The 19,781-nt window shown below is 55.2% G+C and overlaps 1 protein-coding gene across 1 annotated transcript; it reads right to left on the reverse strand.

The window, feature by feature from the left end:
• Positions 1-6,870: 6,870 nt before the first annotated feature.
• Positions 6,871-14,004, reverse strand: GRHPR (glyoxylate and hydroxypyruvate reductase). Its single transcript, XM_055700122.1, has 9 exons — positions 13,887-14,004; positions 13,684-13,814; positions 13,495-13,567; positions 12,961-13,077; positions 12,368-12,456; positions 11,914-12,018; positions 10,602-10,737; positions 9,790-9,920; positions 6,871-7,149 (listed from the first exon to the last, which is right to left on the reverse strand). The coding sequence occupies exons 1-9, from the start codon at positions 13,949-13,951 to the stop codon at positions 7,028-7,030; spliced, it is 969 nt and encodes a 322-aa protein (XP_055556097.1). The 5' UTR covers positions 13,952-14,004; the 3' UTR covers positions 6,871-7,027.
• Positions 14,005-19,781: the final 5,777 nt, after the last annotated feature.

The following is a 19,781-nucleotide window of genomic DNA, read 5'->3' on the forward strand; positions in this document are numbered from 1 at the left end:
TCACCACCGCTCCTCAAGCCATCCAGGCAGCTTTTAACCCAGCGCAGAGCACACCCGTCCCAGCCATGAGCAGGCAGTTTCCCCAGGAGAATGCTGTAGGAGACTGTGTCCAAGGCTGTACTAAGGTCCAGGTAGGCACCACTCACTGCCTTTCCATCATCCACTAGGCAGGTCATCGTCTCATAGAAGGACATCATGATGTCATAGCTAATCAACGTGAAGTGGGTCCACATTTGAGCCAGTATGAGGTCTTGAAGGACCGTGTTGGCCCATCGATGCTTTGTGAGCTAGTCCAAACCAGGAGAGTGTGGCTGGACTTCACCGTGGTGGCTTTGGTTTCGTGTCTCATGGAACCACTGCCCCGGTGCGGTGGGCTGTCTTCTGGCTAGTTCTCTGCTCTGAAGGCGGCATTAAAAATGTTTCATGTGCACCATTTGAGACGTCCAATGGCTGGCTGACCTCCCTGAAGGGATTCTTGCTCCTGCCGCAGCCTTGATGGGAAGGGGCACGTTGCCTGCCTCTCCCTCATCAGATGAAGGCTGGATAGCCTTGGGATCCTGGGAGCATCCCCACTTGTGCATGGAAATTACAGACATTATTTTCCTAGCAGTATCAGTTCCCTGATAAGGTCATTTTGTGACTGTGCAGGTGCTCGTGCTGGCAAGGTAGCAAGGCTAAGGGGCTAGGTAATGGGGCGATTATTTTTTGGTGACAACATCTAAATTCTCATTGGTGACCTTCCAGATCTGCCGCATAAGGCAACTAACAAAGGCTGGTTTGGTGACTTGCTTAACACAATGTACTAGTGCCGCCGGGACCAAATTGCATGACATGATGGCATCATTCACGTCATTCAGGGCAGTTAAACAGATTTTGAAAAGGCATAAAAGTAGCAGTCTGCAATTTAAATGCTATACTGCACTCCCTTAATTTTTTCTTAATATTACGTGAAAATACTCAGCCTGGAGCTTCCTATGAAAAGGAATGATCGAACTAATGGAAGACGTCAGTCGGTAGAAGCCACACATCAACATCGCATCTGCGTAACTGTAGGAGCGCACGCTTAGCTGAAGCCTTGTGTTTGCTTGCGCTGTGGAACCACTTTTGAAGGTTTGCTGTTCCTGCCAGAGAAAATAAGTCTTGGGAAGACTGTGGCAAAATTTCCTGTTGGAAAACTTCCACAGAGGCTAGGTTGTTTGCTCTGGCCTCTGCCAGCTGCGTCTGCGGGCAGCCAGCGCTGTTCACTCGCGTCGGCGACTTCCACCAGGACGCTGCAATCTCACTAGGTCGGTCCACAAGCATCCCTTTGCTCATAATTCAGCCTTGTAAAATGCTACCAAACCCCAGCAAGAATATTTCTGTTCAGGAAGTCCCCTGGCAATGGTTGTTCAAAACATCATTATGTACTTCAAGTGCCGAACTGCGGCAGCAAATCCTCTTGCTTCTGTGGCAGTTTTACCACCTTTTACTGCTTCTGGGTTACATGCTGGGGGCTGACCCTTGCCAGCAGCTCAAAAGAGCAAGCATGACCACCGGCCACCTGTCCAGAGGGACTGCGTTCCTGCGCCTCTTCCCTAGGCTCTTCCTTCTGCTGTGAGCGTGTGGTGAAAGCAGCAGCTGCCCTGCTGGTGTGAAAAGCTCCTTCCCCCATGGCAGGGTGAGCGTGAATCTCATCAGCACCATCAGCCAAATAACCACCAGAACAGGCTGCTTGAAAGGCACGGTCAAAATGATAATTACTGTTCATGTCAACCTGTAAAGAAATACTTGTTCTAGCAAAAGCTAGTTGTAAAAGCCTGTACATCACTCAGTAAGAATTTTGCCCTAGTAGAATATGCTTTTTGTAAAAGCTGAAATAGCATTAGTATCTACGCAGCATCTGTAAAATCCATAATCTGTTGTCATTGTTGCTCTCTGAATTCCTTGTGGGAAGATGTTGATGCTGCTCTGCCCTGGGAGCTGCTGCAGCTCGCCACACTGGCTAGCTATTTAGCTGCTGGTGGCCCAAAGTTTTGACTAGTGACTGCTGGTATGGAGTATTTCCAGAACTTACTGAGCAAGAAATCTTGTCAAGAGGTGTTTCCTCTTGGACGGACAAGACTTACTCATACTTTGCTGTCAGTACATTCAGCTCTGACCAGCCACACTCGGACTTGCCTAAAAAACTACAGGTTCCTTTAAGCAGGAGCAGAGTGATAAGGTTAACATTTTATTACCTACAGGGTTTTAAGTATTTCTAGAAAACAAAATCTTTTCAGAAAGGGCTTATCGATGATTTCTCGTAGAATCACAGAACACCTTGGACTTGAAGGGACTTCAAAGACTGTCTTAATTCCAACCCCCTGCCATGGGCATGGACACCCCCCCCCCCAGCCCAGGCTGCCCCCAGCCCCGTCCAGCCTGGCCTTGAGCCCCCCCAGGGATGGGGCACCCACAGCTGCTCCGGGCAGCCTGGGCCAGGGTCTTACCACCCTCACAGGGAAGAATTTCTTCCTGATATCCTAATATCTAATTTCTGTGCCTGGCAAAATGATAGACAGCTGCAGAAGGTACTCTTTTAAGATGTGACACCTGAGATGTGCTCCAGTCATTCTGGCAGCCTTAGTTACAATCTTGTATCTTATTTCTTAACGTAATCGGGGGATCTAATACAAGTGCTCAGATACCGTTTCATTTGCGCTTAACTATTTCTCACATTGTTAGGGGTCACGATAACCTGCTGAATATTTAGTCAATATCCTTCAGCGTTACAGTAACTTCGCTAATACCAGAATCTTTAGTATCAAAACTGAAAAAGCATACAGACCAACAAACTCACCTGACGGGCTTGCGCCCATGTAATACAGCCAAGACTTTCACATCGAAGTAAATCCTTCTGATTTCTGTTACATCAATTGGAAAATTTCCAGCCAGTTGAGATGCTTGGGAGCCCAGTCATTCCTCCCTACCACCACGGCCACAAGCCTTTCCTTGGTCAGCAGAGTTCTCATTAAAAACTTCCCAGACACTTTCTGTTTCTGATGTGTGGGCATACAGTGATCAGCAAGGCTTGTAATCAAAACACGTTGATGAACATGTCAGAGACTCTCTGAGGCATGAAGCAAAAGTCTTCCTTTAACTAGCCAGCACCGGCAACTAATTAATGAACATATTTCAATAGCTACCATTCCTATCGTAGTAATCAAGAGGAAATCAAGCTGGGAATTTAGCAAGAACACTTGCCATGGGACAGAAAGAGGAGCAGATGAACTTTAATTCCCAAGCACAGGCTTTTCTCTGTGTGTTTCAGCTCCCTCCCTGCACCAGGCTTAGGACACTGCCAGCTGCTGCCCTCCCCTCTCAACCCCTCAGAAGTATTTTGGACTATTCCGCAGCACCCTGCTCAGCTTTTATATGGGCTGAGAGCTGGAAAGCACAGTGCAGACTGGGCTGGCTGGCTGGGATGGCTGCGGGGAAGCTGTGCTGGGCACTGGGCACCTGCCAGCAGAGGTCTGGCCGGGCGGCAGCCTCCCTGTGTGGGGAACCACGAGGCTCTTCCTCCTGGCTCCTGGAGCTCAGTGGAGAGGGGCTGTCAGCATTGCTGCTGGGAGCATCACCAGCAAGCTCCTGAGCTGGGAAGGAGACGCTTCCCCTCCTGCCTGTGCAGCCCCCTCCCCTTGCACCAGCATTTCAGTGCTGGTTTTGCATCAGTCAAGCAGCTGAGGCTTTGTGTCTCTCTTTTTCAGGGTGATTTCTACAGGCATGAGCAAAGCAGCTCTCAGCAAGACCTCAAGTGTGGTGGGGGCCTTCAGACCATAGGAGGAAGGGTCTTTCCTCCCTGGGCGTGTGGCATGGCCAGGCAGAGCCACAGCAGGTAGGCACCATGGTCTGTACCAGCTGAAGATCCCATCTGGCATCTTCAGTGGCTATAAAAAAGGAGGCAGCTGGCTGGTGGGGAGGAGTGGGCTGTCTCTGGTGCTCAGACCTTCGCTCTGCTGGACACGGAGAGGTGGCTGGGTCGGTGAGACCGATGCTATGCCGTCAGGGCAGCTGCTCCCAGGGCAGACACAGCGGGGATGGCTGGTGGGGAGGCTGGGTCATGGTCCGGTGGCTGAGCTTCACCCCGGTTTACTGCTGAAGGCTGACGTTTGCCGAGACTTGGTAAACCTCAGCCGGGACATATGTTTAGCCCAGAGGCATTTGCCTGGCTGCAGAATCACTTGGTTCTGGGAATGGGGGGGCACGAGTGGGGACGACACTGAGCCCGCACCTCCCCTTCCACGGTGCAAAGGCACGTTGGCAAACGCCTGCAAAGGTGAAGGCGCAGAGGAGAGGGCACGGGTGGCCACAGCTGAGCAGCCCTTGCTGTACAAACACACCTCTCAGCTGGGTGGATCAGCCGCTTGTGCCACCATTCACCCTGGCCACCACAGAAGGAGCCCGGGTGTCCTCCTGCATGAGCCTGGCCACCACAGGGAGGTTCACCTGGCTCAGCCCAGCACAAGCACTAAACAGCAAGAAGAGAGCAACAGCCTTGAGCTGGCTCCAGGCCAACGTGCTTGCCCAGCACGGTGACAGTGGAGCATCCAGAGACTGGGGATGGTCATCACTTTGCTGCTGCGATCCCACCGTGTATTGGAATCGCGGTACTGTGTTTGCCCTGCCGTTGCGGTGCGTGGCTGTTATCACTCTGCTAAACCGAAATCCAATGCAACAGGCCAAGCCAATGCCTACAGAGAAGCAGAGCTGGGGGGATGAGAGAGGGGGCTGGTCTGGAGATCGCGCTGGAGCCCACATGGCTTGGAAGCGGGGTGCCCATGCTAATCCATCCCATGCTCATCCATCCCACGCACCAAGCAGAAATCCCAGTTCTTTGCCCGGGGATGAGGGACAGCTTTTCAACCTTGCTTCAAGGCACCGTCTCTAGTCATGTTTAATCCTGACTGAAGGCGGCTCCTCCAAAGCCACGAGCTCCTGGGTTACGCTTACATGTTGCGCTGTGGAGCGCACGGTGGGTTCCCGTGCCCGTGAGGCCAACCGAACTGGTCCAGTCTTGCCTTTGGAGGAAACATAGGGTGGAGATGACCTGGTAGCAGCTGGGTGGCTGGTGCAGGTGCTCTGCTGCCGGCAGAGCTCATCGCTGCTCCGCACCTTCAGCACCTGCCCTGGCTGAACACACCGGGCACGCCTTGTGTTCTGTGTCTGGGGGATGGAATTCCCCTGGGATCAAGTGAACTGAAATGTTCACTCACCTCCTCCTCCTCCTCCTCCTCCTCCTCTCCACGCCTCTTGCAGCCTCAGAAACAAGACTGTCCCGGTTTCATACGCTGCTCTGAATGTTGAAACCTGAGCAGAGGAAGAGCAATGAGGCTGGGAGAGGAGGGGGCCTGACCGAGAGTACAGCTCAAAGGGGACTCGAGTCAAGGTCCGCTTTTCACCTTGTTCCCCAGCATGACTGGGAGCACACGGAGCTGGGAGGAGACTGGTCTGAAACGGGTGAGAGCCATCTCCACACCATGCAGTGAGGGCACCCACGGAGCTGGCCGGAGCGGCCGTGACCGTGATCGGCAGGGCTGTCCCCTCTGCCCTGTGGCCGTAGGTGCCAGGAGGGTGCAAAGGGATGGGACCACGGTGAGGTCGACATTTGCCTCCAAGCAGCTTCATCACCGCCAGGCAGGGATGGACCAGACCCAGGTCTCGTCCCCCCGCACCAGCCCGAGCAGACTGCCCTTGCCAAGGCTCCCCGACCACCCTACAGAGGTAGAACGTGAGAAGTTCAATTTAACAGACTCCCTCATCACACACGGGAACACAAGTTCACAATTTGCAGCTGTGTCCAGCTGTGGCAGCGCTGTCACTGCAAGACTGGGCGCACGACAAGCCTCTGGTAGAACTCCAGCAAAGTAACGTGACTGCTTGTTTAACGCACTTCGGTGTTGATTTCAAAATGCAACAATCCTATACGTCAAATCCTTGCCTTTTATTCTGCGCAGGATCCTGCGGCAGACAGCTTATGGGCACGCCCCGTACAAAACTGGAAAACTTCCTTGAGCCTTTCCACCCTTGCAGTGGGAAGATGCTGGGGGATCACACTCAACACACGCGTTGAAAGCAGGATTTCTGACCAGATTTCAATGTGTTAACATTTCTCCTGCTGCTGCAATGCAATGTCACAGCCACCTATCTTTTCCTTAAGGAAATGTCATTGGAGCACGCATCCCTCAAACAGGACATGGTAAAGAGCGTGCAGGTGCAATCCAAGGGGCACGCCTCACCAGTTGTTTCACCAGCTGGAGCAGAAGCTTGCTGGGGAGGACTACCAGCGAGAGATGGGTTCCAACCCCCATTTACAGAAGCGGCACAATTGTTGCAGGAGGGACAAAACCCTCAAAAGCCCCTGAAATGGGCTCAGATGTGCTCAGCCAGGCCTCTCCTGGCAGCTAGAGGCTTGGCACCCCGCTCAGCTTTTCCTTTGCACTAACACGTGTCTGGGAAAAAAAAATGAACTGGGGAGGGGGGGAACCAGTGTGGGGCTGCAGAACCTCCCAGCATGAATTGCAGTTTGCAATTCCCTTCAGAGCCATGCCCAGAATTAGTTAAGAGATACAAAAGACAGAGCTGGTGATGCTGGGGGGGGGGGCACGCAAGCTTTTTTGCTTTTCTTTAGACACCTGCGGAACAGAAGCATCACACCTTGGCACCAATTCAGCAAGACATCCTCGGCCGTGGGCTGTGCCGAGACCTGCCTCTCTGCCCTTCCTGGAGCTGGAGAGCGTTTTTCTGAGCTGGGGCCAAACCCCATCCATCGCCTTGATGGATGGACCCGCAGACCCCGCAGCGCTGTGTGCTCTGCCCCGCGCCCTGTTATCAAATGAAATGAGCACAACGTGGTCACTGCTTCTCTTTAATGGCTACAGCGCAGTTCCCTCACCACAGGCACCACTGGCATGCTGCTGCAGAGGCGAGGAGGCACAGGACTGGTCCACGAGGCTTCTCCAGGGAAGGGAACGCCAAGTCCTGCTGCTCTGAGGGAGCGGGGCTCTGGCCGTCACAGCAGCAGCTCGTGGGGCATGGGCTCCCCTCGCAGCCCGGCCAGCAGGTTGTTGGCTGCCAGCACTGCCATGGTGCTTCTTGTGGCATACGTGGCACTCCCGATGTGCGGCAGAATCACTGCAGGGGACAGGGAGTTCCTTGCTCATTTCTTACCTTTGCTGACCTCTTACAGGGGCCTTCCCATGGGGGGCAACCTGCATCCTGCGCCCCCCACAGCTACACTGGGATTACATCAGCCATAGAGCCTGAAAGAAAATCATCAGCCACTGAGGACTGGAAAAGACATCTGATAAACGGCTGACTAAGCTATTTTTTAAGTCCTTCAGGCAAAAAGACAGTCAGCCAAGAGTGGGTCCTCCTTTCTGCGTTCAGGCTTGGTACTTACCTTCCCGCACAGACTGAGAGTTGGCAGTAGATGTCAGATACCATCCCTGCAACAAACACGCACTGAAAATTGCACGCTGCCGCTCCCACACAGCTTTAGGAGGTTTTGCTCATGGACAAGCACGAACCAGCACCTCTACGGGCAAGGACCTGAATACTGTTGTGAAACATTGTTTTACAGACCCCTGGGTGCACGGGAGAGGCACGTGTGGAGGCAAACTGCCCCTGCTGAACAGAGCTGCCATGCTGTGGCACGGTCAGGGCAGTAGAAAGGACCAAGCCAAAGCTGCTTTAGTCGTAAATTATTATAATATTAGTAGCGGGTGGTACTTGCCCAAGGTACTTGCACTGCAGTCCCTGGTTGTTTTCTAACAGAGAACATTTACCAACAATGCAGAAACCTGACAGGCTGCTGCCCCGGGGAGAGAAGGCCTTCCCAAGAAGGACTGTGGGGCCACCAGCCTAGGTTCCGTGCTCCTCCAGCTGCTGAAACTATCTGGCAGGTTTGGGTGAAAGCTGCGAATAGTTTCAGAATTATCAAAGCCTCATTTCCGTGAATACGTATGTATTTGCTTTTCTCTTGCTTGGTGATATTCCTAAGATCTCAGAAGCCCTGTAAGTATTTCCAGAAAGTCTCTGCTTTTATAGTTTCTCACACTGTCTACTATGGGGACCAAAGCAAACAAATCAAAAATATTCTTTAGCAAAAAGATAATCAGAGCAACAGCTATGAACCTGTTTTTCAGAAACGAACGCTTGGTCACAGGCCATCCCCAATCGTCATGCGTGCCTCTATGGTTTGGGGTTTTTTTTGGGTTTTTTTTGGAAACAGCCTTTTCCTACTCCAAAACCCTCCTTCCTGGAAAGAGAACATCCTGCACAGCCACTCCAGTACTTTGCCCATGCAAGTGAAGATGCACACGCTGGCTCGCACGCTTTGGGGGCAGCTTGAGCAGCCAAGGCACTCGATCGTGCAAGAGGGAGCTGCTCTGGCCCACCTGGTGCCATCAGCTCTCAGCAGGGCTGGCCACCCCAGCACAGCCCAGCACCCAGGTAGGAACAGGCACCCTGCCCCTGCACCAGTGACGGGGTAGCAGACAATCACAAGATGGTTACTTTCTAACTAGAAAGCACTGCCTGCTCGGTGTTGCATTTCTGTCTTTTTTTTTTTTTCTGCCTCAAGGGATACCTGCGAGCCTGTGGAGGAGGAAAGCTCCTGCTCCAGCTTTACAGGGGACAGGCCAAGATACTCACTGAAGGCCACGCCAGGGAAGGCAGTGAACACACCAGGAGCTATCCCTAACTTGTCCCAGGCTGCTGGCCAGCCTGTGATGCCTGTGAGGATGGAACTGTGCTGGTACGTGGCAAGGCCATAAGAAGCAGCCCCTAGCACAGCCCCTTCACCCTTCACCAACGAGGATCCCAGGAACTAAGACTGAGGGTTTTGCCAACGTCCTGCGCTAAAATATCATCCTGCCCCAAAATATCATCCTGCCCCACACAGCAGCTCTCAGCAAGGTCTCGGGAAAGCACTGGTGAATCAAGCGGCGATCAGCTACTGGCCCCTGGCTGAAGGTGCTCCTGCCTCCAGCGGTTTGGCGATGCTGAAGCACAAGAGCAGCTGAGCAAGCCCCTTCCTAACCAGCCTTTCTCCTCCGACCTAACCTCCTCTGGAGAAGACACGCACTAGTCCTGGGACCAGCACCTTCCCAGCGGCCTGATGCCTTGTTGTGAAAGTTGCCTTGGGCTGTCCAGGGGATGCAGCTAGCCCACCTGCAAAGAAACCCTTGCTCATCCCACACCAGGCTCACAGCGGGTGGGCTAACGGGCAAGCCCCGCAGTGGCTGCAGCGCTCTGAAGGCCAAGGTTCCTCTAGGTAGATCCAGCACCCAGCTGTTTAGCTGCATGGGAAGCTTTTCTAACTGAGTATATGCCCAGGAGTTTACAGAATAACAGAACTTGGCAGGCCACCAGCAGGCATTTGCTTTCCCATTCAGGCACCTGCTGGTATCAGACCCCTTCAGGAATTTCACCCCATGCCTCAGCCCCCTGAATGGAGATCCATCAGGAAGGTGCTAAAAAATGAGCTGATCTCAACTGCTTTCTGGAGAATTATAATACTTCCCGTACTAGTTTGACATCACATTGGTGAGATCTTCCCCTCTGGCAGCTCCCTGCATCGTACAGTGGGCACAGTCTGCTCAAATACACTTGACCTTTCTGTCCTTCCGCATTTTAGTGTATGCTTGCACTGGCAGGCTAACGGGGACAGAGAATCTCGTCACACCAGCTAGCGGGTCCCCAGCTGTGGGCACCCAAGGCACCCCAAGCACAGGCTGCTGGAGCACACTGGGGGCCTTGCTGCCCACTTACCACAGTTCTTGAGGGAGAGCAGGGGGTGGTCAGTGGGCAGTGGCTCCGGTGTCGTGACATCCAGGCCTGCTGCTGCAATCTGCCCATGGGCCAGCGCATCATACAGGTCATCCTGGTTCACCACGGCCCCCCTGGAAAACAGAGAGAGAGGCCCAAGCTGCTGCTGAGGGGTCCCGTGGGCTCCCAGGAGTGCGTGGCCAGGGCTTGGGTCATGTAGGACAGCCTGGGCACCGGCCCCCAGGTCCCCAGGGCTGCCTGAGCAGAGGTCAGACCCTCTCTGGGATGCACCTGAACCTCCCACTGCAATGAGCTGCTCCTGCTCCAGGCTGCCCACCAGCAGGGAGAAGAGCTGGGTGCTGGAGAACAGGATGACCCCAGGGCAGCCACGGTGGGAGGCAACGGGAACGGGAGGCTACTGCCAGACCCCACCAAGGAGTCCTGTTGCAGCTGCCTCCACCTCAAATGCAAGGCTTCTGGCAGTTGCATCTGTCTCTTGCACAAGCCCTCAGCCCCACACCACCCAACTGTCACCGCCCGTCCACCTCACCGGGGTGGGACACGGGGCCCTGGGGAGGAGATAGAGGCTGCAGCCCCCTGAATAACTTCCCATGCCTTTGCCTTGATCCCAAGAGACCTTGGGCTGGATGGACAACGTGCTGGACAAACGGTTCCGGCAGCTGCAGCCATGAACATGTACAGGCTGTCTGGAGTCCCAGCGGGAGCGCACCTCAGAGCCTACCAGTTCTCCCCTGCAACCACAGCTGTCGGCAGCGTGGCAGTCACCCCCCGTGCAGCAGCTAGGTTGCAATTACCTGCTCGTGTTGATGAACACAGAGGTCTTCTTCATTCTGCCAAAAAAGTCCTTGTTGCACATTCCCTGGGTGGCCGGAGTCAAAGCACAAGTCACCACAACGAAGTCCGACTCTTTGGCCAGCCTCGTGAGTGGGACTGAGTGGAGAAACAAGAGGTCACAGCTCTGCTCGGGTATGTCACCAACCCACTTCAGCAACCCTCTTATCCATAAGGTTCACCAGAAAGCACGTGCTGCTCTGAAGAGACCTGGCTGACCATCCTCCACAGACTGGGAGACACAAAGACCAGAAAACATGAGAAACCATGCACATTCCTGCAGATAGCACTGCAGTGTTTTGTTTCACTTTTGATTTAAAATTGAGCCAAAGGGGAAACGAGTGATGCTTCAGCCGTCTGGCCCGAAGGAGGCTCTGGTATGTATTTCATGTTTAGACAGCAAAATATGGCAGCAGCAGTTTGCACCAGCATTAAATCTCTCTTTCACTCCTGGAGGCAAGAGGAAAAGTGCAAGGAGACAGACAAGTTCTGCCGATAATTTCATGCAAAAAAGTACCAACTGGAAATGCACTGGCTTTGGAGTGAAAATTAGCACTTGATGCAAGTCTTGGGACTCTTTAACAGGGCCACGGAAAAGTCCCATTCCGCAGCTAAGAGACATTCCCAGGCTTGGCCGGACATTAATTTAACATGAATGTTAAAGCAGGAGGTTAGAGTTGACGTTTGTTTCCAGCAGCCAGCATCTCAGCAAAGATCTGTGGTCAGCCTCAGCCTGTCCCCTCCTCCGTGCAGGACAGATGCCTCGGTACCCATCTCGCGGGGGGGGGGGGGGGGGGAGGTCCACAAGACCCTTCCCTTCCTCCCAGGGGCAGCTGCCACTGTCCCCTCCCTGTCTGTTCCATTCCACTTCCTTGCGGGGATAAAACTGGGGGTCACACACAGATGGACACAAGGGAAAGATGAAATGCAAAAGCAGCAGGAACGGCCACAACCCACAATTCCGGTGGGCAGCCAGTTCGCGGCCAGGTGTGTCCAGCTTTCCGGCTGGAATTGCCCGGCTCAAGGCAGCAGGTGCCCCTCCCCGCCGCTGCGCAGGGAACGTTTGCGATTTGCCATCCCCTCCCCTGTTGCCACCACGGTGGTTCACACCAGCTACACCAGGGAGCCCCCCAGAACCTCCTGCTCGCCCCTCCCTGTGCAGCGGGCCAGCCCTGGTGGGGTGACACTTCCCCCGGAGCCAACCCAGCCACAGTGCTGCGCGCTGCCCTGCCGCCGCTGCCCGACAGCCGCCCCCGCTTCTGCCGCCCTCCTTACCAAACTCAGCTGCAAACTCCGCAGCGCACTCTGATTTCGGACAAGTGCCAGCGTACAAAAACTTCTTGACCCCAAACGGCTTTAGGCGGTGGGCAACTGCCTGTCCTAGGAGCAAGAAAGAAGGAAAGACACAAGCCATCGGCTGACAAAGTTCACAACGGAACGGATGACAGGCACGTCACCTTGGACTTCGTACAGGGCATTCGTTTAACTAAAAATCGAGAGGACAATGTCCAGTTTGCTGTAGCGTTCAGGTAGCAGGCATGTCTGAACGCTTTAAACTTCTAAGGTTTGGGCCTGGTGAGTCAAGATCGCTGTTCAGAGGAGGCCCTACACATCTCCCCTTGTTCTCCTGGATTTTAGAGGCGAGTGCCAGGGACACCGCCTCAGCGGAATCTCCCACCCCCCCCGCCACCACAGCAACACACGAACCTTGAGCCCAACCTGCACTTACCTATTCTCCCCAGACCTATGATGCCCACCGTACTACCAGACAGACCATAGCCGCACATCCATAAGGGCTTCCACGTTGTCCAGCCACCACTGGCAGAGAGCGTGAGATGGAAACAAATGTCAGACAGCAGCAGGGGAGAGCCTGCTCATAGCCTTGTCCAGCCACATTCTCTCAGGTTCCCGTTTTGTGACCTCGGTGGTCTCCTGCAGGAACCTGCTTGGACCCTGGGCGCACAGCAGCCACCTTGGGGCCAACTTTAGGCACCACTAACCACAGCCCTAGAAGCTATGGCCAGACCTTCCACGTGTGTCCTCCTTGAGGGATCTGTGGTGGCTTTGGGTGCTGTCTGCCACAGGTCCGCTAACCTAGCATAGAGAGGGGGAGTTCTGCACCTCTCACAGCCCCCACGGAGCGCATCTCCAAAGTGTCACAGAACTGCAGGGGACTCGGCCTGGGCCTGCAAGATGTTTTGGTGCAAGCCGGGTGAAACTCTGGCCTTCACCTGTCTGGTGTGGCATGCTTTCTCCTGCAGCTCTCAACTGGGAGGCTCAGAAGCCAGGCCCTTGCTCCAGCTGGCAGCTGCTGATACTCACTTCTTTACCTGCTCCGCTGCCTCCGGCAGCCGGCGGCACGCAGCCAGCAGCAAAGCCACGGAGAGTTCTGCAGTGGCATCGGTCAGGACGTCGGGGGTGTACCCCACCCGGATCCCTCTGCAAGGCAAGGAAGGTCTCGGGGGCAACGCCGCCAGCCTCGTGGTGCTACCTACAGGTTTCTGGGCAGGTTGCTGAAGCTATTACCTCCTTCTAGGTACCTGCAGCACCACGAGCAAGAGGGCCCCCGTTTTGGCCCCTGAGCCCTTCCTCCTCCTCAAGACTCTTCTCAATTGCCGTTGGGTCAGCCTAGCCCTTCCCTAGCATCCAAAGGCTCCCGCGACCCCAGCCGGGTCAGGGGTGACCTCAGGCGGGTCGGGGGTGACCTCAGGCGGGTCGGGGGTGACCTCAGGCGGGTCGGGGGTGACCCCAACCCCAACCTAGCAAGAGGGAGGTGCAGGCCCAGGCCGTGCCAATGGCTTCGCCTCCCTCCCCGCTGCCCCCCCACGCCCCCACCCCCCCCGGAGGGTTAGTTACCGCTTCTTGATTTCGTCCAGGGAGAGGTGGTCAAAGCCCACGGACATGGTGCTGATGACTTTCAGGCCAGGTCCTGCAAGATACCACCAGCACGCGGCTGCCCAGCGTCGCCCCGGGACGGCGGGACCGCGGACGGGGGGGGGAACGGGGTGGTGTTGGGGGGGGTTCGGGGCCGCAGCCCGCACCCACCGGCGGCCTCCAGCACCTCGCGGTCGATGCGGTCGGAGAGGAGGCAGAGCAGCCCGCGCTTCCCCGCCACGCCGGCCAGCAGCTCTGCCCGCGGCACCGGCTCCTCCGAGTCCCACTGCTGGACGCGGCACCTGCGGCGGGAGCGCGGCCCGTCACCCCGCCGCCTGTCCCGCACCCGGCCCCGCACCCGGCCCCGCGCTCACCCGCCGGCCTGCGACAGGACCCGCAGCCCCTCGGCCGGGATCCGCCGCGTCACGAACACCGCCATGGCCGCGCCGCGCGCCCGCCCGCCGCCGCCGCCGCCGCAGCGACCCCGGGCGGCCGCCGCGCCCCGCCCCGCCCCGCGCCCCGCCCCGCCCCCCGGCCCCGCGCCCCGCCCCCCGGCCCCGCGCCCCGCCCCCCGGCCCGCCCCCCGCCCCGCCCCGCCGGGAACAGGCGCGCTCGGGGAGGCTCGGCTGGGAGCGTCTGTGCGTTCATACCCATACCCATATATGTGTATATATGTTTGCATCCATTGATTTGGGTTCCTTTTGACTTTTTTTTTTTTTTCAAATTCCTTGCAACATCAAGGTACTATCTTGTCTTCTGGTGACATGTCTTCTTGTCTTCTGGTGTCTTCTCCAGAGCTGGCAGAGAGGCCATACCAAATATCGCAAACTGTGACACCGAACTGGGTCCATCAGCATGGTGACACCTTCATGCCTTTGTAGGAGAAGTACTGCTGTAATGCTATAAGGTGTAACGCTGTCTAATATCATCACCGATCAGTAAGTAAGGCGGGGTGGGAACTACTACGTCAACCAGCTTTTAGCCACGGCTTTGTGCCAAGGTCATTAAAGAGGTTGGTGATGACCTATACCACTTTTGCTTGGAGGTGCTGGGTTTCCAGACCACGTACAGGGTGATGGGTCCTCCCAGGTTCTGTTTTGCTGTGGTCACCCAACCTCATCCCTCATCAGGAATTTTATTTTTTTTTTTAGCTCTGATCTCTTTCACTTCTATCTCCTGAGGCATCACTGAAGTACTTCTCTGTCCGCTGGCCCAGGAGGCACAGAGGAGCCATGATACACCCTGCTGGGACCCAACCTGCATCTCTTAAGCAGCGCATACCTACTCTGAAGTGAGAGTGAGAACGTGCCGGCTGAGAGGAACCATCCACGCAGCTTGCTGCTCCAGATACAGCATTCATCTCCCAGAGATCCCTTTGTCCAGCTGCTTGAAGAAGCCATACAGAGCACCCCACCAGTAAGGATCTAGGCTGAGCTGGTTGCCTAAGCTTCACTGATGAAGAGGGATTGCCACCCCTAGCTGACAATTGACACTACAGGCATTGGGTACTGTTGTAGGATGATCATTTCCACCTCAGAGTCTGCCGTGACTACTTTGTGAAGTTTCCAAAGGCCAGAGAGAGGCGGAGTAAAGCCTCTCCCAGCGCTAAACAGACTTTGCTTGTTAATAGCCAGATTGAAATTTGCTGGGAGCCTGACCCGCATCTGCTTTATGGTCACAAAATGAACACAGCTGGCTATAGGAGTGGGTGGGTGGAGAAGCCAAAAAAAGACATGAGCTCATATAGGAAGGCGGGCTAGAACAGGCGTGTTGTCCCTGGGAGTAAGTACAGTCACACCTCTAAAGAGAACACATGCATGGAAGTTTAACATCCCAGAATATCTACCTGGGATTCCTTCTGCGGTTCCACAGCAGGTGCTTCACAAGCTTGCGCCACGCAAGAGGTGGGGATGGCTTGCAGCACACCTGGCGGCAGGTTTTTGTGTGAGGAGGAGGAGGAGGATCTGCAGGCCCTGTGCCCCGGCTGGCAGCTGCGACGTGCCCGCAGGCAGAGCCTGGCTGGCTCGCGTGGCTCCCTGCGCCCGCGGTTCACTGCGCCCGGTGCTGCTGGGAAAACAAAAGGTCTGTCTGCTACAGGGCCTCCTCCTCCTCCTCATTGCCCGGGGAAATAAGAGTCTTCATTGTCTGCTGGAAGCTTTAGCAAGAAGGCTGGAGAGAGCTGGAGTGCACAACTGTCTGATCTTAACGGGAATTTTATAGCAAACTCCGAGGCCAGCAACTTACAGTGCTTTTCTCTGGCACGAATCATCAGTGCTATATGAGGTATCAGCTTATCTAATGAAACTGTACTCTGCTAGTAGGATTTTCCTTTATCGTGATGCATGTCTGCTCCCACCGCCAGTATGTTGTCAGATTATGCCAGCAGAATCCGTTTTATTTTTTAGTAATTGCTTGAAAGTTTATTTGATTTTATTGATCTGGGTTATCATTAGAGCTGACATCTTATCTCCCTCCCTGATCACGTAAGGATTTGTGTCAGGAGTATACGCTCTCCAGCATGACATCTCCACACGAATCTTGCAGCGCAGTGGCTGCAAGGGTTTTCCTTTTCCTTTTCCTTTTCCTTTTCCTTTTCCTTTTCCTTTTCCCTTTTCCCTTTTCCCTTTTCCCTTTTCCCTTTTCGCTTTTCCCTTTTTCCTTTTCCTGCTGATCATCCGGTGGAGGCGGTGGAGTCGCTCCTCCAGGAGAATGTGCCAAGTCTGCCGGTGCCTCTTGTTGCTGGAGCCAGCGTGCCATGCACAGCAATGATGTCTGAACACCTGGCCAGTTCCTCCAGCAGCACCAGTACAAGGCACACAGTGGTCTCAGGATCTGCTCAGCGTGGTGTGCGTGTGCATGGCCTCAGAAAACCACTGCTCGGTGGCAAAAGTTTGTGACAGCATGACCCGGGCGAGGACAAGGGAATGTCTGCTTCCCTGCATGCAGCTGGCAGTCAGCTCCAGTGGGACAAATCCAGCCTCTCACGTGGGACCTGAGGATATTTTGCTTGCAGGCTCAGCCCCGCTCCTTTGGATCCCATCACTCGCACAGTTTGGTGACAAAATCCTTTTGCACCATACAAGCTGGCAGCAGCCCAGCTCTACGTGCCTGTTCCCGTCGCCGGTCACTCACCCAGCATGGTGAGAAACTTGCTGCCTCTTGGAAAGGTGGTAGCTCCTCAGTCCCTCTGGAGGCCAGGTCGCTGCCAGTGCCATGCTCTTGCACTGCATCTTACGGGTGTCCTCTGCAGCAGGGTGCAGCTCAGAGCCACAGGGTCCCTGAGGCTGGAGGCATCTCCAGAGGCTGCCTGGCCCAAGCCCTGCTCAAAGCAAGGTCGCCTATAGCCAGTTGCCTGGGACTGTGTCCGGCTGGGACTGGGGTATCTCCACAGATGGAAGCTCCATGGCCTCTTTGGGCAACCAGTTCCAACAGTCAGCCATCCTCAAGAGTGAAGAAGCAGTTTTCTTCTGTTGCCGTGGAACTTTCCGTGTCTGGGTGCGGGCACTGCTGAGAAGAGCCTGGCTCCTGCAACTTTGTTCCCCTGCTGGGTGTTTTTTATACATGGAGATATGACACCCACCCCCGACCCCCACCCCCAGCCTTTTCTTTCCTCAACTCCTGTGCTGGTCAAAAACTGTGTCGTCAGGCCGGGCACAAAAGGGATTGCACTTGAAGCCTGCTCCTAATGCCCACAGCTTCCTCCCCTGGATCACCCCATCTCAAGCGTAACTTGGAGCCCCGGGTCCTGGCATCGTGGGCTTGTGCGCTTGATTTTAAAAAGGCATTCCATGAGCACGGGAAGAAATGAAGCTTGATTCCCCGTGAGTTTCTTCCTTGTGGATGACCGCCTTCAGTGTTGAAGGAGGTGGACGCCTCACTGAAGTGTTCCCCGGGGATGAGGACAGAGGGGGTGAAGGCACTGACCATAAGACTCGAGATTGCAATGCAGCCCTCCCCTCCACGCGTCATTGGCAAGGTCCTGGCCCTCTACACATCCACCTTTTGCCCCAACGGCTGTAGAAATGCGGCTCACATCTCCAGACACAGAGGGCAAATCAGAGTGGTCCAACTTTTTTCCAAGCCCTCGTGGTTTTTGAGCCAGCGAGTTGGGAGTGGGAGGAGGACAGCGTGCCTGATGCCGTCTCTTTGACTAGAGGGGGGTGCAGTCTTGGTACCTCACCTTCCATTGCGGGGGGTGTCAGGAGTGCCTGCTGACACACCCTCCCTGCAGGGATGAAGGTTTGTGACGTCTGCCCACCTCTGCTGACCCTTCCCTAACGTGCATGGGACTTCCATCCACTTTTCATCCCAGCCTGGCCAGCAGTCCTGCTTGCTCAAGCTGGGCACAAGGTGGGGGAGCAGGGCCAGTGCCCTTGCAAGGGATGGAGCGATGCCTCCTCTGTGGTTGCTGCTGGTCCTGCTGGAGAGGCACCCAGGCACCTGGAGCACCAGCCAGCTCCTGCTCAGCCAGCGCTTGTGGAGGTAGGAGGAGACTGGAAGTGCTGCGGGAGAGCTGGAGGGACTGGGGCAGGACCGTGAAGCCGGGTCTGGGGGAAAGGGGTGGCATGGGGGCAGCTGCAGGGAGGTGTGAAGGGCTGTAGGAAGTCGGGCAGTAGATTGTACAGCACATCTCAAGGGGTGTGCAGCTGCCCCACCACTGCAGGGACCAAAGCAGTTTGAAGCCATGCCTGAGCATCCCTTGAGGGCAGAGAGCAGCAGCTTGGTGCTCCCATCCCCCTGCCCACTCCCCAGGCTGGCCGGTCCCAGCTGCTTTGGACCTTTCAGAGCAGGGGTACCAGTGAGCCACCCCAAGAAATAACCCCTATTAATTAGCGCTTCACCTGGACCCAGAAGTTGTGCCCTCGGGCAAAACACGTGGGCAGTGACTATTTCTGAGCCTGAACAGGCTCAGATGAGCAGATGAGTGTTCAGTCTGTTTGAGACCCCTCTGTCACCTGGCTCGAGGGCACACCACAGCCCTACGAAGAGAAGGAGCTATTTCCTTCCCTCTTTTTTACACTGAATGTCATTCAACCTGCCGTTCTCTTCTTCCTCTTGTCCCATGGGACAAACTGGATAGCAATTCCCAGTTTCCCATTTTGGTGTTTTGTAAATAGTACACGCATGTATATGCGTATAAAAACCCACACAGGCAGAGATATATGCATCATTTACATGTCGTATTTTCTGTATTTCCTCTAATTCCCTTCTTTTGGTGAAATGCCAGCCTGCGCTGCCTCTCCGCGGTACCCCCCTGGCCAGCTTCTCCGCTCCTCTGTGCACACCATGACAATGAATACGTCAGGCGTAGCCCCCACAGCATCTTTAGCCGTCACAGTATTCCCATCCCACCTTTTCCTTCGGAATCATTTTCCTGCTGTGTATGAGCCGTCATCGCCTCAGCCGGGGCAGGCCACTGACGTGGGTGGCTGTGGGGAGTCCAGCCCGGCCTCCCCGCTGCCTCTGCCTGCTCCTCATGGCTCTGCACCCGCCACTGCTCCACCGACACCTCTGCCATTGACCCGCCTTTGCTGGCTCCTTCTGAAATGCTGCACAGTGTCCATCAGCGCGCCTGACCTGGGGATGCCTTGTAGCCTTTCCTTGTCCTACCCTGCTTTGCTTCACCCCGGAGTTTCAGCATCATCAAAGCAGTTAGTTAATTGGTCTCTCATGTGTGACCTGGCATCTTTCCTGTTATCTGGACACCCTGGTGAAAACTGAGCGGTAAATAAATTCTGGTTTTACCATCTGCTTTGTTTCAGACAGTCCTGCAGACCATTTCACCCCTGGGAAACTCTGCAGAGCTCTGCAAAGCCTGTCTGAAAGCTGAAATGAGCGAGAGGAACAGATGCCGTGTCTTTCTCCACTTGTTGGCAGACGGCTGGGCTGCTGCTGGAGGAGCAAGGACACTGGGTATGTCCCAGCCAGGTCCAGGTCCAGCTTTTCTTTCCCCCTGTGCAAACTTGCAAGGGTTTGTCTTCGCAGCTAGCACATCAATGCTGTCACAACTGGAAAAGCCTTATTGTGGGAATAGCCTCCCTGAATGCTGTTTTCACGTTTCCCCTGTATGAGGCTGTTCTGAAGGCTTCGCTTATATTTTTTCCTGCCACTGGGCTTGGTGCAAAGAGAGCCAGCTCACCGTCTGGGTCAGAAGGCAGCTGTAGGAGACGTGTCTGAGCTTTGCCCAGCCTCTGCGAGCCACGGGCTGCTTGCCAGCAAGGCCAGGGAGCTGCCATAAGTTGAGCAACAGCTTCTGCCAGTGACTTGGG

This window comes from Falco cherrug, assembly GCF_023634085.1.
Source record: "Falco cherrug isolate bFalChe1 chromosome W unlocalized genomic scaffold, bFalChe1.pri SUPER_W_unloc_1, whole genome shotgun sequence".
Taxonomy (NCBI): Eukaryota; Metazoa; Chordata; class Aves; order Falconiformes; family Falconidae; genus Falco; species Falco cherrug.

What these genes read in the sequence shown, in the direction of transcription:
- GRHPR (XM_055700122.1), bottom strand. Translation starts at nt 13,951, where the DNA reads ATGGCGGTGTTCGTGACGCGGCGGATCCCGGCCGAGGGGCTGCGGGTC. An exon ending in GTCCTGTCGCAGGCCGGCGG is followed by an intron (nt 13,815 to 13,886) that starts GTGAGCGCGGGG and finishes CTCCCGCCGCAG; the next exon opens with GTGCCGCGTCCAGCAGTGGG. An exon ending in CTGGACGAAATCAAGAAGCG is followed by an intron (nt 13,078 to 13,494) that starts GTAACTAACCCT and finishes CTTGCCTTGCAG; the next exon opens with AGGGATCCGGGTGGGGTACA.